This window comes from Leptidea sinapis, chromosome 36 (assembly GCF_905404315.1).
Source record: "Leptidea sinapis chromosome 36, ilLepSina1.1, whole genome shotgun sequence".
Lineage (NCBI taxonomy): Eukaryota > Metazoa > Arthropoda > Insecta > Lepidoptera > Pieridae > Leptidea > Leptidea sinapis.
In genome coordinates, this window is record NC_066300.1 from 4,764,631 (window position 1) to 4,781,605 (window position 16,975).

Consider the following 16,975-nt stretch of genomic DNA (forward strand, 5'->3'; position numbering starts at 1 on the left):
GCGACCCGCCGCGTTTGGCACTACAAGTCAGCAGATTGGGATAGGATGCGTTCCTTTTTTGCATCCTACCCTTGGAGCAGGGTTTGTTTCCCTTCGGATGATCCTAGTGCCTGCGCCGTTGCAGTAGCCGATGTGATACTACAGGGCATGGATATTTTTATACCAAGCTCTGTAGTACCGATCGGTGGCAGATCACAGCCCTGGTTCGATGCGTCAGTTAAAGCAGCATCTGACTGTAAAAAACAGGCGTATCAAACTTGGGTTGCGGCGCTGGGCACAAAGGATCCGAACTGTACAGTTCTTAAGAGGAAATACAACCGTGCTTCCAGATTTTTTAAGCGGCAAATCGCCCATGCAAAGTCTAAGCACGTCGTCAAAATTGGCGAGCAGCTTTCCAGTTACCCGACCGGAACACGCAAGTTCTGGTCGTTGTCGAAAGCTGCTCTTGGTAACTTCAGCCAGCCGTCCATGCCGCCGTTGCACATGAGGAATGACACCCTGGCTCATACGGCAAAAGAGAAAGCCGATCTCCTGTGCGCTCTTTTCGCCTCCAACTCGACTCTTGATGACAACGGAAAAACACCGCCGACCATGTCGCGGTGTCAGAGCTCTATGCCTGAAGTACAGTTCAGACAGAAAACTGTTAGGCGAGCTCTGTTTTCGTTGGACGTCAGGAAGTCGAGCGGGCTGGATGGCATTTCTCCAATCGTGCTTAGAACGTGTGCCCCTGAGTTGACACCGGTGCTAACGCGCTTATTCCGGCACTCTTATTCCAAAGGCGTAGTCCCTGACTCATGGAAGTTAGCCCTTGTCCATCCGATCCAAAAAAAGGAGACAGTTCGGATCCTGCAAACTACAGGCCTATTGCTATTACCTCCCTGCTCTCCAAAATCATGGAGAGCATAATTAGCCGTCAGCTCTTGGTATACCTAGAGGGTCACCAGTTGATCAACGACCGACAATACGGATTTCGCAATGGTCGGTCGGCAGGTGATCTTCTGGTATACCTAACACATAGATGGGCTGCGGCTATTGAAAGCAAGGGGGAAGGCCTGGCAGTTAGCCTGGATATAGCGAAGGCTTTTGATCGTGTATGGCACAAGGCGCTCCTCTCTAAACTTCCATCATTTGGGCTTCCCGAGAGCTTGTGCAAGTGGACCTCCAGCTTCCTCACTGGGCGCAGCATACAGGTCGTTGCCGACGGACATTGCTCGAACCCGAAGCCCGTAATGCTGGAGTGCCCCAAGGCTGTGTGCTATCTCCTACGCTGTTTCTTCTGCATATTAATGATATGTTGGACACCTCCAACATTCATTGCTATGCAGATGACAGCACTGGTGATGCCGTATACACGGGCCATGCACGTCTCTCTCGGGAAATCGTCGACCAGTGCCAGGAGAAACTTGTGTCTTCTATCGAGTCCTCTCTTGAGAAGGTCGCGGAATGGGGTAAATTGAACCTTGTCCAATTTAACCCCCAGAAGACTCAAGGTTGCGCGTTTACCACTAAAAAAACCCCATTTGTCGCATCACCGCTCTTCGACAACACTTCCCTAAAAGCCTCGCCTAGTATCGGAATACTGGGTCTCGAAATCTCGAGCGATTGCCAATTCCGTGGACATCTGGAGGGCAAAGCCAAATTGGCTTCAAAGAAACTGGGCGTCATTAATAGAGCACGGCAATACTTCAAGCCGGCCCACATTCTAGCGCTGTACAAAGCGCAGGTCCGGCCACACATGGAGTATTGCTGTCATCTCTGGTCTGGCGCACCCCAGTATCAGCTCGATCCATTTGACCGCGTGCAACGCAGAGCAGCTCGATTTGTCGGGGACCCAGTACTCTGTGAACGGCTGGATCACTTGGCGTTGCGTAGAGACGTCGCTTCATTGTGTGTCTTCTACCGCATTTATCACGGGGAGAGTTCCGAAGAGCTGTTTTACCTAAGTCCTGCCGCCGAATTCCACCTTCGCACGACACGCCACAAGTTAGGATATCATCCTCACCATCTGGATGTGTGGCGGTCCTCCACAATGCGGTTTACAAGGAGCTTTCTTCCACGTACTACAAAGCTGTGGAATGAACTTGCTTGTGCGGTGTTTCCGGGACGATACGACATGGGTACCTTCAAAAAAAGCGCGTACACCTTCCTTAAAGGCCGGCAACGCTCCTGTGATTCCTTTGGTGTTGCAAGAGAGTATGCGCGGCGGTGATCACTTAACAACAGGTGACCCGTACGCTCGTTTGTCCTCCTAGTCCATAAAAAAAAAAAAGGTATCCAAGCTAATGCAACTTCTATTCCGTTTATGTGACATCTGTACGGAATGCCTTTGTTCTTAAATTAATTGTGAAGTTGTTTAAGATTTGAAAGGATTTTTTGTTGGGTCCAACAAGCAGCTTAATGAGTCAGACAGGATTAAAGCCTTGTTGATCTTATGTGATTCAACATATGACACCGCCTCTGACAGGGCAATTGATTCGCCAGTAAAGATGGAATCCTGCGGGAGACTTTTGTAATTTAAAATTATATGGAACTTAGGGATCCAAACTGCAGACCCGACCCAGCTATCGTTGGATAATTTGGATGCGTCCGTGTACAACGTCACCCAATCAGACCAATCAGAAGATGGAATTGAATTTTCTATTGGCTTCAGGGCAGTGTTTAGTAATTCCAAAGTCAAAGAAAATTTTAGGTTGGAAAATGAGAGACTGATATTCTCCTTCAAAGACTGGGCATAAGGCTGATTAGAAAATGGGAACTGGAAAGGCTTTAAATTTAGTATAAGAATTTATTAAAGGAGGTGGATCTTTATGAGACCAATATAAAGAAGTTTGAATAGTTAGAGACATAGAGTGCAGAATATCAAGAAGGGAGTGTGCGCTAAATTGGATTACGTTAGTTAGGAATCTATCGGCTAGGTTTTGACTTCGAAGGTGAAGAGGTGGGTCTACACACTCCACTTGGAGAGCGTTGACGGGAGAACATTTCATAGCATCAGTTATGATTCGTAAGCATATAGACTGGATTTTCTCTAATTTGGACAGGGCTATTTTGCTACATGGCTCAAGTAGAAAACTACCGTAATCAAAATGACTACGACCGATAGCGATACGACAAAATGATACTTTTGGTGGCATGATGATTTAAATTCATGCTTTTTAAAATTAAATTTATTATATTTTTTACAATCGCTAATAAAATGCTCACAGAAACATTTGTATTTTTTTACGGTGTGTGTGGATTGTTGCGTCTACTATACTCAATAAATCTAGTTTTTACGTCATAATTTACATTTACTTTTTGACTAACTCGTGTAAGGCATTACATATTTTAAGTAATTGCCTTTTGAGTGTTTTTGTTGCGTAACATTACATATATTATAGTTTAAATGATTTGTAAAACGATAAAGCTGTAAAATATGTCAATTTATAAAAGTGGCAACACAGGCAATAATGCCAGCATGGTATGTGATAGGTTACAAGCAGCTCTTCGACTCGTCGAGGAATGGTGTAAAGACCATGAGCTCTCTGTAAACCCACAGAAAACACAGGTAGTAATCTTCTCTAACAAAAGATTGGTAGGGAACCACAGACCGCCCACTATCTCCAATATAAGACTACAGTTATCAAAAGAGGTCAAATACCTAGGTGTGATTCTAGACAGCAAACTGAACTGGAGCAGCCACCTTGAATACAAAATCAACTCTGCGAGTATCACCTTATGGCAATGCCGCAAGATGATTGGAAAGAGATGGGGTCTCCAACCAATGCTCAATTATGGCTGTGTAGTGTGGTGGACCAGGACTAGACTTACAACTTGCATCGCCAAATTACAAAATATTTCAAAGGCAAGCATGCTGTGCGGTGACGGGATGCATGAGAACAACTCCTACCGCCGCCTTAGAAATAGCCCTGAGCATCCCTCCGCTACACTTATTCATAGATCAAGAAGCGGCAATGGTTGCGCTAAGATTAAAACATCTGAAAACACAGAGAATTGAAAAAGTAAGACATCTTAGCATATTTTCAGAAGCATGGTCAGCTATGCCACTTGTGGAAGCAGCTAGTGATAAAATAGAGCGGACTTTCATTTTTGACAAAAAATACAGAATAGAGCTCGAGGAAAGGAGCGATAGTGTCCTTACACACTATGAGCTCGACCTCTACACAGATGTTTCGAAGACGTATTCAGGCACAGGTACGGGAGTCTTCTCGGAAGATCTAAATATCAGCATATCCGAGCCCTTGGGTAAGCTTAACACTGTATACCAGGCTGAATGCATGGGGATTTTGCTAGCTGCCAATGCTATCTTGGCCAGAGAGGTTCAAGATCACTCCATTAGAACACTCTCTGATAGCAAATCAGTATTACAATCCCTTCAAGGTAAAATAATCAATTCCAGCCTATTACTTGAATGCCACTCAGCATTAAATAAGGTGGCTGGTAAAAACAACAACCTAACACTTCAGTGGATCAAAGGTCACAGTGGGGTCAGGGGCAACGAGGCGGCAGACCACCTAGCTAGAAGGGGTTCTTAGACCCAACCGTGTGGACCAGAGCCTTTTCTGCCTCTACCACATAGTTGGTTCAGGAACCACTTAGATCAAAAGATAAAAGCACTACATCAACAATACTGGGATAGCCTTGAGGAGTGCAGGCAAGCCAAAGCAGCTTTACCTTGCGCCGACTTGCGTTTTACCAGGGAAATCTAACAACTTAATAGGTGTCGACTAAGATAAATATTATGTGCGGCCACAGGTCACGGCAATTTTAACAGGCATTTCTTTAATATAGGTGTCACGGAAAGCCCTCTATGCAAAGGTTGCCTGGGGGCAGAGGAAACAGCCACTCACGTTCTGCTGGAATGCAGTGAAGTGGCAAACTACAGGGCGAAGCACCTGGGGTCACCAGGCGCTCTTCGGGAAGTCTTCCGCGACGTTAAGAGGTTGGGTGACTTCTTGGAGGAGCTTGGCTGGTTGGAGTAGCCTCTACCACCCCCGCACGCAAAATAGGCGCATATGACGTCGAGTTGCGGAAAGCGCCCGTATGAAGAAGAAGAACAAGAAGAAGAGTGGCATTGAGTTTCATGCCACTTCTTCTCATTAAAGCTCAACCTTTTGCGAAGTGGCGGTAAATTTGATTTTCATAAGTGTCATTACCTTGACCTACATGAATATGTTTGTCTCATTATATCAATTCGCAATCCAAGACCAAGTGTATTGATGTCTCTGTCTTCATGTAATGGATTACGGATTTAGAATTTTTCTAGAATATTAATTATCTAAATGAAGTCGTAAGGTAACTAAACACGATATTTTATGGTAAGTACTTATTTATTATTATAAATGCAATTTTTATATAAACTATCCCTGAGGTTGGCATTACTTTCTTGACAGGTCAGAGTAACTACTCTCTTATTTCGGTAATATTATTTGAAGTATACGTACTACTTTCTTTTTACTTTTACATGAGTTGAAGATGAAATTAGCTTTATAGAGCGCAAGACAGACAACCTCTTCACCTGGATCACCCCTACTCAAATCAAATTTTAGTAGATAATATATTTAATTGACGGATTGTGGTTGATTTGCTGATTGACCTTTGCTGGTCTAAACGAGCACAAAAAAAAGGATCTAGAACAGTGTCACTGTCACTCTTTATAGTGACATAGCGTCAAATGTTGTCAATTATGATGTGATTATTCTGCAGAATTAAGAAGATGTCATCTGTCACTGGCAGTTGTCAGTTGTCACTTTTCAGTACTTTATTTTCAATTCAATGAATGACCAGTGTTTGTGTAAATGAGTGTGAAACAAAGAATTTTACAATACAAAATAGATGAGGCTCATTATTGGCCTATTTTGTAACATTACTCATGAGTACGGAAGAGACTCTGTTGAATCTCGAGTTCGAAAAATCTACGATATCAATTACGCATCCTGATGACGGCGTGGTATCACTTTCAAGTAGTGCAGAGGACATTTGTTTAGTACCTGAAATTGGATTCGAAGGAACCGTGGATTCTCCGGGAGTAAACCGTGAGTCGCAGCCTTTGCTTGGCGGCCGCGGAGACGTAGAACTTTCCTTCAATCATTTCCCAGGTAGTTATATTGTTTTCACATTATTGGAATTTGATTAGTGATTCATGAACTAGTTTTCCCTACCTTCCCATATGCTTATTTGATGTCTAATATATTTCCCTCATAGTATTTATCATTTATTATCTTATTCAAGGGTCATTAGTCTTCTAACAAGCTGGTTGTATTCGAAAATATGAAGCAATAATTTTCACCTTGACATATTCCTCAGCTTTCCTTGTAATTATGTTTTTAAACTAATTACTCGATAAATAATAGAAACATGATCAACTAATCTCTAGGTTCAATTAGTGAGAACTTCAGGTTGTTGTCTTTATGCTTACACATTACTGAAAAATCTATGATGTGAATATAGTTACAGAAGTCATTATGTCAATTTTCAGTGAACTGTAAGATAGTTTGGAGTTTTCTAAAGATATAATGAAAAATTGAATATCCTAAGAAATGGAATTTTCTTTTAACTGCAGTAAGTTTTTGGTTGTTACATGCATTTGTGCTTATCTAAATGAAATTTAAGTTTAAAAAGTACGTTAGTACAAGATTAAAAATAAGCAGCCATATGCTACATTTCTATGGCTTTTCAGGCTTGTAGGCACAGTAGTTAAATACAATAATAGCTAAGACATAATATAGACACAATTTTGAGTTATAGAGAACTATGGAATTGTTTTTTTTTAAACTGTACTTCAATAATAGTAATATTTGATATGATAATTAGCAAAATATTCAAATAAATTTAGATTTGTTTGTATGGAAGGTGCTGCATTTAATTTTTTTTTTACTATTTTCTTTTTGTCTACTACACCAGCCCGTAGTGAGTGTCAACTTCACCGAAACTGAAAAGAAATTAGTTCATGCTGCGTTTTTCAACAGAGATTCTCACACGAGAGTCAACAATGCTAGGCGCTCAGCCAGAGACTCTTTATATTTGTAGGGCGTAGAGTTTAACTAACCACTAAACATCTGAAGGTTCACCATCAACTTTTAATTGCGATTCAATTCCAGTTTAGGTACCTAAACTTTATAGTGTCAAATTATAAACCATTAAGACCTTTTTAGTACTTATTAAATAATAGTAATAATATAATAATAATTTAGTACTTATAAATAATTACATATATTATAGATCTTTGAATTACAAATTAAAGGTTTGTTTAGGTGTTTTCGTAAAATTGAACTGATTAAACCAAACAATTTGTTATGTTTTAAAGTGATAAGTTTAGAGTGACATATTGTCATAAAATCTTGTATGCTTTGATCAACTCTCAGGTTGTAGCTTCATCTACAGGATCTACTTTACAGTTGATTGAAATTGACTTGAGATGTCACTCTTGTAAATCTAAACAATTTGTTATGTTTTTAAAGTGATTACCCTCACTTCTAGGAATAATTCACAAACAAAATTTTATGAATGATGCCGGACTCAAACCCTACGACCTCTGGCGTTCTGTGTCAGTGCTCTAACCAACTGAGCTAACCGTTCGAGTGATGTATCGTCATAAAATCTTGTGTGCTTTGTTTTTTAAATTTTTCCTTTCTGTACATGTATGTTTTCACTATTCTGCTAAGAAAGTAGCAACTTTTTTTGAATTGCTCACTTTGACACATAAGCTATCCAGTTTTGGTGGAAATATTACTTCATGGTACAAATGATTGAACAAACTAAAACAGTTTGCGATTTAATTTCTGACTTGATTTGACGTCTTACTAAATTGGATAGTTCTAATGATGTCGTGGCATGAAATAGCAAAGCAGTTCATTTTAGGTTGTCAATTGAATCCCCATGAGAGTTCATTGTAGGCTTTCTGGTCTGCTTAACTAAACACAGCTAACACAGATTGTGGTATGGGTGCCAGTGTATTTCCCTCATTGAGTCTTGAAACATCTATATAACAAGGACAACTATGTTCTTTTTATTCTTCCGAAAAAGAAATATATCATTGGGTACATTTCATAATTTGTATTAGTTTTTCAGTTGATAGGGGGTGTCCACAAAGTGTGTGTGACACTGTGTGAAAATGGAAAGTGAATGATGAATGTCAGCTCCATACCCTCATCTAATGGTCAAACACTACAATATCACTCCAAGTCTGTCTGTACTCATGTTCGTCAATCAAAATAGACTCTCCACATGTATATTCTAACATCATTTAGTATGGAGGACATTGATGGTCCTTTTACTTATACCTTTGGAGTGCATATAAATATTTTTTAAATGCATTTATCATGGGGAGTGTTCCGGAGAGCAGTTTCACCTGATTCCTGCTGGCGAATTCCACTTCGAACAACATGCCACAAATTAGGATATCATCCCCACCATCTTTCTTCCACGTACTACAAAGCTGTGGAATGAGGTTACACAATCAGAAAGGTAGAAAAAAGGCGGAACTATAGACGGCGGCTATCGGTAGGAAGGGAGAAGTTCGGGCAGTTAGGCTGGATATAGCAAAGGTCTTTGATCGTGTATGGATTACTTGTGTGATGATTTGGAGGCTATTCAACATGAGTACCTTCAGGAAGCTTTTCCTTTGAAGGCCAGCAATGCTCGTGTTATTCCTCTGGAGTTTTATGAGAATGTGGGTGGCGGTGATCACTTAACACCACACTGATTACCCTCCCTTTCTATAAAAAAAAGTAGTGTAGGTATAGGTTAATCTATTATTGTGCTACATAGCCTAAAATAAATATTGCTGTCATAATATCTTAGTGCCATCTCCCACAGGTTGTATTGTATTAACTCAACCACCTCAGCCTGGCGTTAATCCCAGTGGTGTTAACGTTTTTGATATTAACTAGGTGGTTACCAATGGTTCAGAAGGTGAAAATGTCAGTCTTCAGAGCCAACTATTGGACACTAATATAGAATACTTATAATATGTTTGTTGGAGTGGTTTCCAAGTTTAGTACTTTGCAAAAAAAAATATTTTATCGTTTGTAAAGGCCTCATATAGGCTAGGCCTAGTTTGAGGCTAGATAATTTGTTGTTTATTATTATTAATTCTCAAATTTCACATATAGTATTCACATAAATTGTCCACACTACTTGTAAATGGGTCTATTTGAACGAATTGGCCAACTCTTTTAGTCTGGGTATGATTTAACATCCTTTGAGTGATTGTATTCTAACACATACCCAGAGCATCAGACACTAACAAGTGAACTAGCTACACATGGATGGATAATGTATACAGCATTAAGTGCAAAACAGGTGCATTTCCGACATTATCTTTATACATAAAACTGAATTGCTGTTTGTTAGTATCGCTAAAACTCGAGGACGGCTGGACCGATTTGGCTAATTTTGGTCTTGAATTATTTGTGGAAGTCCAGAGAAGGTATAAAAGGTGAATAGATATGCAAATGTTTGGAATTAAAAGAAACACACACACATTTTGTTTTTCTTTTGATGTGTCCCCCATCATCCAGAAATCAAATTGAAAGAATAGTTTAAAATGAATAACTAATTAGAATCTTTGTATCTGTCCAAATTTCTCAGGAGGTAAAACACAAACTTAATTTTAGCTACCTATAGTTGGTAGATTAACTTCAGTTGTTAACTATGATGGCAATACAACATTTGCTGGGTCAGCTAGTAAAGTATAAATATACATGTGTATTTGAAAAACGGTATGTGGCGGGCAAGGATTGAACCCGGGGCTAATTATAGGAGCGATTTATTTATATCATTAACATATTATATTATAGATCAGTTAAACAATATCAACAAATGTACTTTTCTCATCTGTATTCCAATAGCCTTATCTTTTGTTCTTCATACGAATGTGTCATAAATAAAACTTGTTTACTTCAGACTTGGCCCATAGCTATACTTGTTATTATAAGCACTATGTATATCAAAATATTGAAGACCAAAATAATTAATTTGTAACTTTAAAAAACCGATGGATTCACATATGTACTATCCTACAAGATGGTATCACTATATTATATATACTTATCTAAAATATATTTTTTTTAACTGTCTGAGCGGCACTGCATTGTGATGGGCATGGCGTATCAATTACCATCAGCTGAACGTCTTGCTCGTCGCGTCCCTTATTATCATCAAAATAAATAACAACAGTAGTACTACTCACTCTGACTGAATATCAGGTATCTAACTATGGCGGTATATTGGATACAGTTCTTAGCATCTTAGTAATATGGTTTTCTATTTGAATGAATCAAATCCTGAAATGAGAAATCTTTTAAAGCAAATCACTCAGTTAGTCAAAAAGAACAATCCTGATCATCTGAATGTGTGTTGTTTATTCAGATTTGTTCTCAGGGAAGTTTCTACCATTTATAGTTGTGAGTCCATGTTAATTAGAGAGATGGACTTCCTAGACTTTGTGTTGGTGCCAGTGCCGGTGTATCAGAGTGAGGAACTCCAAACTGTGACTGAGAAATGTGTGTTGACAGGTTTATGGGGCCCAATTATACATCAATGCGCTTGAAGCTCCTCTGTCTGGAAAAATATGAAATGAACATCATTAAATTTTCATTATATGAAGAAACTTACTGCACATCTCGACATAAGGTTCCTAGTTGCAGGGACATTTTTATGGTATGCCTCTAGAACATTCTCCTGGCATACAATCTATCAACATAATATGCCAATTCTTTTTAAGTTGTTACTCAATACTTTTATTGTGTATCTTACAAATATCAGGTACAACAATCTTAGAAGTCAGCTCCGGTATAGTATAAGATTGCAAAAAAAAAGAATTTGTAAAATGATAAAGGTAAAAATGTAGATTTAATAATTGCTTCACATTAAAGCTCAACGTTTTCCGACGTGATGGTAAATAGTAATAAATCTATCATTTGACATTCATAAGAGTCATTTATTTGATTTTAATGAATAGTGATTTTGATTTGATTTGACTTGTAAAACTAGAGGAATCAATCAATTGGCGACCGTTATATACCGTCGAATAAAACTAAAAACACATTGGTGACGAAGATCGAGCTGGGCCCGTTTCGTGTACGATGGACGCTTCATGCTATCCCTTTTACCCCAGACAATAGACACAACAAGTGCACATCTTGTATAAATCAATTAAATTTTAGGTAAAATGATAAAAACGATCGAGAGAATTTATGCATCGCAAATATTTCTTTGGTAGTTCATACTTAGCATGCAATTTGATAGCATTAAGAATACCACAGAAGTACCCTTGAGTATACCAAGTAGATACTTTATCAACCGCAAGTCGAAGATCTTCGTGTATTTAGGACAAAGTTGCGAAACATCTTGATCAATCTTTGACCTTGAGTTTTCTTAAACAATTTGTTAGTTTGAACTGATCTCTCTCGATTTTGGGATCAAATATACCAACAGTTTTTATTTATTTAATTAAGTGATTTAAGTTTTCTTTAGTGTTAATTCCGCCAATTATATATAATCTCGTGCCAGATTTTGGCGAGACAACAAGTCCTGAGGATGCCTTGTGTCGAGGCGAAACACGTGTGGAATTCTTTTAAATTAAATATTGGCGGAATTAACACTAAAGAAAACTTTAATCATTACTTTATTAGTACCTTTTATTGAATTAGGCGTTACTTTGCGGAAATTCATAATTATACAAATTATTTAAGTTTTCTTTAGTGTTAATTCCGCCAATATTTGTTTTTAAAACAATTCGACACGTGTTTCGCCTCTACACGAGTCTCGTGCCAGATTTTGGCGAGACAACACGTCCTGAGGATGCCTCATTATTCGCAAAAGATGGTAATGGATCTGCCATAACAACTAGTTACTAATTACTAACTACAGTCGAGACGTTAAAATTTGCGTTAAAATATCGCGGAAGCTCAAGGTTAAGGAACCTTTGGATGTAAGGACATCATGTGGAAGTTCCCGTTAATAGATAAGAAAGAATATATAATAACTGAAAATTATTCATGTGAGTGGAAGTAGCCGAGAAGTATGCCAGGATGTGGTATCTACACCTATGTATAAACATGTATAGGTAGATAGTATTGTTTACAACTGATTGTTGCACAATTATTCCACATTGATGACGCACGACTCAAACACACGCATAACACCTACACACACACACGCATAACAGTAGGTACTCTGTGTAATAACTGTACAGTGAACCGAGATTGTAAGGAACGAAAATGTTCCGGTTTTGAGGGGAGCAGGCACATACGATTTTTTTGTTTTTCATCTAGTCTACGCGCTAAGGACTAATTTCGCATCGACGCGTGTGTGTAGGTACAGTTCCCATACCTATTAGTGATTAAGAAGCGGATTATCCATGGGCTATGTCCAAGCAGCATTAGCCGTATATTATATGTATACTAGGTATTCCCTATCCCAATTGATAGAATCTTCCATGTGGCTCACAGACGTAGATGCCATGTTGGAACTTCTAATGTCGTCTCAACCTGAAAAATACCAAGTCTCCCTCGACGTTGCATGTATTTGGTTGCCTCGAGCATGCAATGCCGTCTAATTTTGTGTGCAAATTTTATTAAAATCGGTCAGTAAATAATGTAATAATAGTTTTTATAACCCTTAATATTTTTTAACTTCTACAAATGTCTATGCAATAAAAATAATTTAAATTTTGATATTTTGTTTTGTTTGTTATACATATTATACACAAATAAAATTTGAAAAACAAAATTTTTTCTTTTGACCTCCTATAATACTAACCCTAGAAGTGAGGGTTATCATTTAAAAACATAACAAATTGTTTAGATTTACAAGAGCGACATCTCAAGTCAATTTCCTAATATGCAAATATTGGGGTTGAGCAGGTTATCAACTGTAAAGTAGATCCTGTAGATGAAGCCACAACCTGAGAGTTGAACAAAGCAAACAGAATTTTATAACGAGGCGGTACTCGAACGCCGGAGTTCGTGGGTTCGAATCCCGCATCGTTCATAAAATTTTATTTGTGTATTAACCCTAGAAGTGAGGGTTATCACTTAAAAACATAACAAATTGTTTATACATATTATGTACATATATACCTATGCATTTGTTTAGGTGAAGTGAAGCCCACCGGTCACCACCTAGATACATATGTAGAGTGTAAATATAGGAATGGTAGATTCAGGGACTGCCCGAGATGAGACAATATTGATCATTGATGAGGCACACACACACATACACACCTTATTTAGTTCACATTAACAGTACCAGCCAATACATTTGTCCCGAATTCGAGAGGAAAGCGATTTAGGTCGAGATACACTTGTCTCGACTTATACTCTGATAAAATATTCTCTTTTTACAGATACTAATTTAGAGAAGGTAGTTGTAAGAAGTGTAATCACTTAGCGAAACAAACATAGTTATATATACGTCCATAATATTTAATATTGTATGTCTGGATGTATGTTTGAACTTCTTTAACGCAAACACTACTGAATGGATTTTGATGAAACTTTGCAATAATATAGCTTACACACCAGAATAACATATAGGCTATAATTTATAAAAATATTGTGTGAATTATCTATACATTTTAATAAAATTAGAGTGTCTGTTTGTAATATTGAAATAACTATTTTTTACTAAATGTATATTATGAATATATATACGGTACATACTCCAATATAACATTTTTGTCTGTCTGTCTGTTTGTTCCGGCTAATCCGACGACTTTTATTGGCAGGTAGCTGATGTAATAAGGAGTAACTTAGGCTACGTTTATTTTAGATAAATAAAGCAATGTCCACACAACGTTTGCCGGGTCTGCTAGTATAGTCATAATGAGAATCCCAGGTATAGTTGTCGCGAAGAGGACCTTGACACACCCGGAACAAGTGTAGTGCGTTCCACATAAAAATGAGGAAACTATTGATAATATCTGAGAGGAACCACTACATCTTTGTCAACATAATTTATACGAGCCTCCTCTCTCAGAAGCAAAGGGCGCAATAGATCCTAAAGGGTCGCAATATTCGATGGGACCTACGGCCTCTTAGCCTACACAATCCCTTTTTGACAAAAAAAAAATAGTAAACTACCAATATACTACAGCTTCAGCTAACATGATTGTTAGAGATATAGTTGTGTAAAAATCAGATTACTTTGCGCTCGACGCACATTTATATTCTGATAAAAAAAATAAAAAACAATATTACCGCAGAACTTGACTAAACAGTTATTGCAAATAAATAACTGATATTGCTTATACGAGTATTATTTTTGGCAAATATTTTATTACAGATCTTGATATTTTCTTACATGATTTTTTTGCATTGACGAAATTAGGAGTCAGTCCCTCTGATGTTAAATGGCATATTCTGCCCATCACGTGATCTATGCCGTATGGCTTCACGAAATTACTATAGGGCGTACCATACTGCGATACGAGTTACTCCACCGATTGTATCTGGCTGCGCTCGTCACCCAAAGCAGATGGAATGTCTAAATTCATTTATTGTTTCAGATGACCCACAGTTCAGTGAGCTGGTGTGGCAAGCAGAAGTTGCCATCGACAATGGTATATTCCCGGAGAGAATATACCAGGGCTCGAGTGGTTCCTACTTCGTTAAGAATCCAGGAGGGGTGAGTCACCAATTTCGATATACCCCCTTATTCATAATAGTCTGCTAACTTAAAGCATTGCTAATTCTCACTCTGTCATCTTCTATTAATCTAAGTCAGAATGAGAAAAAACACTCCTAAGCGGCTGTTTAAAGTTAGTGGACCATTATGAATAAGGGGGATAATGTTTACGTTTGAGGGAAGAGTATTGCCGCTATCGCGTATTTGCTCACACTTGCCACTATTTATTATAATAGAAGGGCTTTTTTGCCACTGGTAACATGAGATATATGTTTTATAGAAGCCCTAGATTTAGGAATTGCATTTTACTCTGAATTTGGGAAAGTGACCGGTTAATATCTTAAGTAAACTTTCCTTAAAGTGCTAGTGTGATCAAAACTATAACATCAACCCATAATTGCTTGAAGTACCCTCGTTCTTGGTTATTTCATCTAATATTTTATTATGTCGTTTTTTTTAATTGATATTAATAATATTCGACAGTTTAATTTTTTTGTCAATAGTTCAATACTCCATCATGTTTTGTCTCTATCGCTCACGTAACTGTTTCCATCCCACTCACTATTTTATTGGTCCTGCAATTATCGCTCTTAGCGCTTAGCGTCAACTATCAACGAACGATTATCGGACTTATTTGGTGGTATCTAAACATTAACAAACCCTTATTCATAATGGTCCGCTAACTTTAAACAGACGCTAAGGAGTGTTTTTTCTCATTCTGACTTAGGTCAATAGAAGAAGACAGAGTGAGAATTAGCAATGCTTTAAGTTAGCAGACTATTATGAATAAGGGGGTAAAACACCCGCCGGCAATAAATTATTTGATTATGATATTATGGAGTAAAAAAATCACGTGCACAATCAAAAACATTATAAAAATCTTTTTAGGGTTCCGTAGCCAAATGGCAAAAAACGGAACCCTTATAGATTCGTCATGTCTTTTCCAAAACTATAAGAACAATACTGTTGAAACTTAGTAAGTAGATATTGTATTCTGTGAGCCGCATTGACATTTTCACACTAAAATAGAAAAATAACATTAAATTTTTGGGGGATACTTGGAACTGAAACTCAAATTCTTTTTTTCATCAAACCCATACGTGAGGGGATAGGTCTTATTATAGATATTTATGAAAAGGTCTTTAAAAAATGATATCAAACCCTATTTTTGCATCGCGTTTTTTATATTATTCTGTTCCATCCACAAATCCGCTATAGGGTTGCAAGATGGCAATCGAATACAATAATTGTAGTACGATATATTTGGTAGGTCTGAGAATCGGTTGCATCTACTTTTTACACCCTAATTTTTTTTTATTACTTAGTTTGCTGGGTCAGTTAGTTACACATAATATATAAAATTGAGTTCGTCGCTTTTTTGGTTTTGTTTAGATAAGTACAAGGTGATTTTTCTTTTTGAATAATTGTTATATTGTGGGGAGATAGGTCTTACTAAAGATATTTATGAATAGGTCTCTAAAAAATGATATTGAGGTTTCTAATATAATTTTTTTCTAAACTGAACTCAAGTTTGCGCAAGAGACACTTCCACAGTGGTAAAATATGTCTTCCCCCGTAATCTATACTAATATTATAAAGCTGCAGTGTTTGTTTGTTTGTTTGAACGCGCTAATCTCTGGTTCTACTGGTCCGATTTGAATGATTATTTCAGTGTTGGGTAGTCCATTTATCGAGGAAGGCTATAGGCTGTTTTTTTTTAAATTAGCGATCCGTAATAAAATTGCTATTTTGTAACACAAGGTGTAAAATCGAAAACCTATTTTTGCGTGCGCTGCAAAAACTATTGACAATAGAACAAAATAATGTACAGGCTATAATATAGGCAATATTTTATTATTTATAAAACTATCGCGTGAATTATACTTTATATGGCAAAACAACGGTTGCCGGGTCAGCTAGTTCCTAAAATAAGAGAATGAAGAAACTAAAAAAAATATATTATGATATACATTACCATACAAATGATTTAGGTTTTCTTAAGTGTTAATTCCGCCAATATTTGTTTTTAAAACAATTCGACACGTGTTTCGCCTCTACACGAGGCATCCTCAGGACGTGTTGTCTCGCCAAAATCTGGCACGAGTCTCGTGAAGAAAACCTAAATCATTTGTATAATTATGGATTTCCGCAAAGTAACGCCTAATTCAATAAATTTTCTATACATTACGATGCAAACTTCAACCGAAAATTGGTTAAGTAGTTTTTTTTAATACGTCATAAATCGTTACAACGAACTACAAGAACTTTTATATCATGTTACTAAGCAAGTAACAGTTACTTGCTACTACGGAACCCGTCATGGGCGAGTGCGACTCGCGCTTCT

The 16,975-nt window shown here is 37.7% G+C and overlaps 1 protein-coding gene across 1 annotated transcript in view; it reads left to right on the top strand.

Moving 5' to 3' along the window:
* The first annotated feature begins 5,747 nt into the window (after positions 1-5,747).
* LOC126975622 (phosphatidylinositol 4-kinase type 2-beta) overlaps positions 5,748-16,975 on the top strand; it is a 46,391-nt gene continuing 35,163 nt past the window's right edge. The window contains exons 1-2 of the mRNA XM_050823612.1: positions 5,748-6,098; positions 14,513-14,631. Coding sequence (XP_050679569.1) covers positions 5,873-6,098; positions 14,513-14,631 — 345 coding nt within the window. The 5' untranslated portion in view covers positions 5,748-5,872. The remainder of the gene's footprint in view (positions 6,099-14,512; positions 14,632-16,975) is intronic.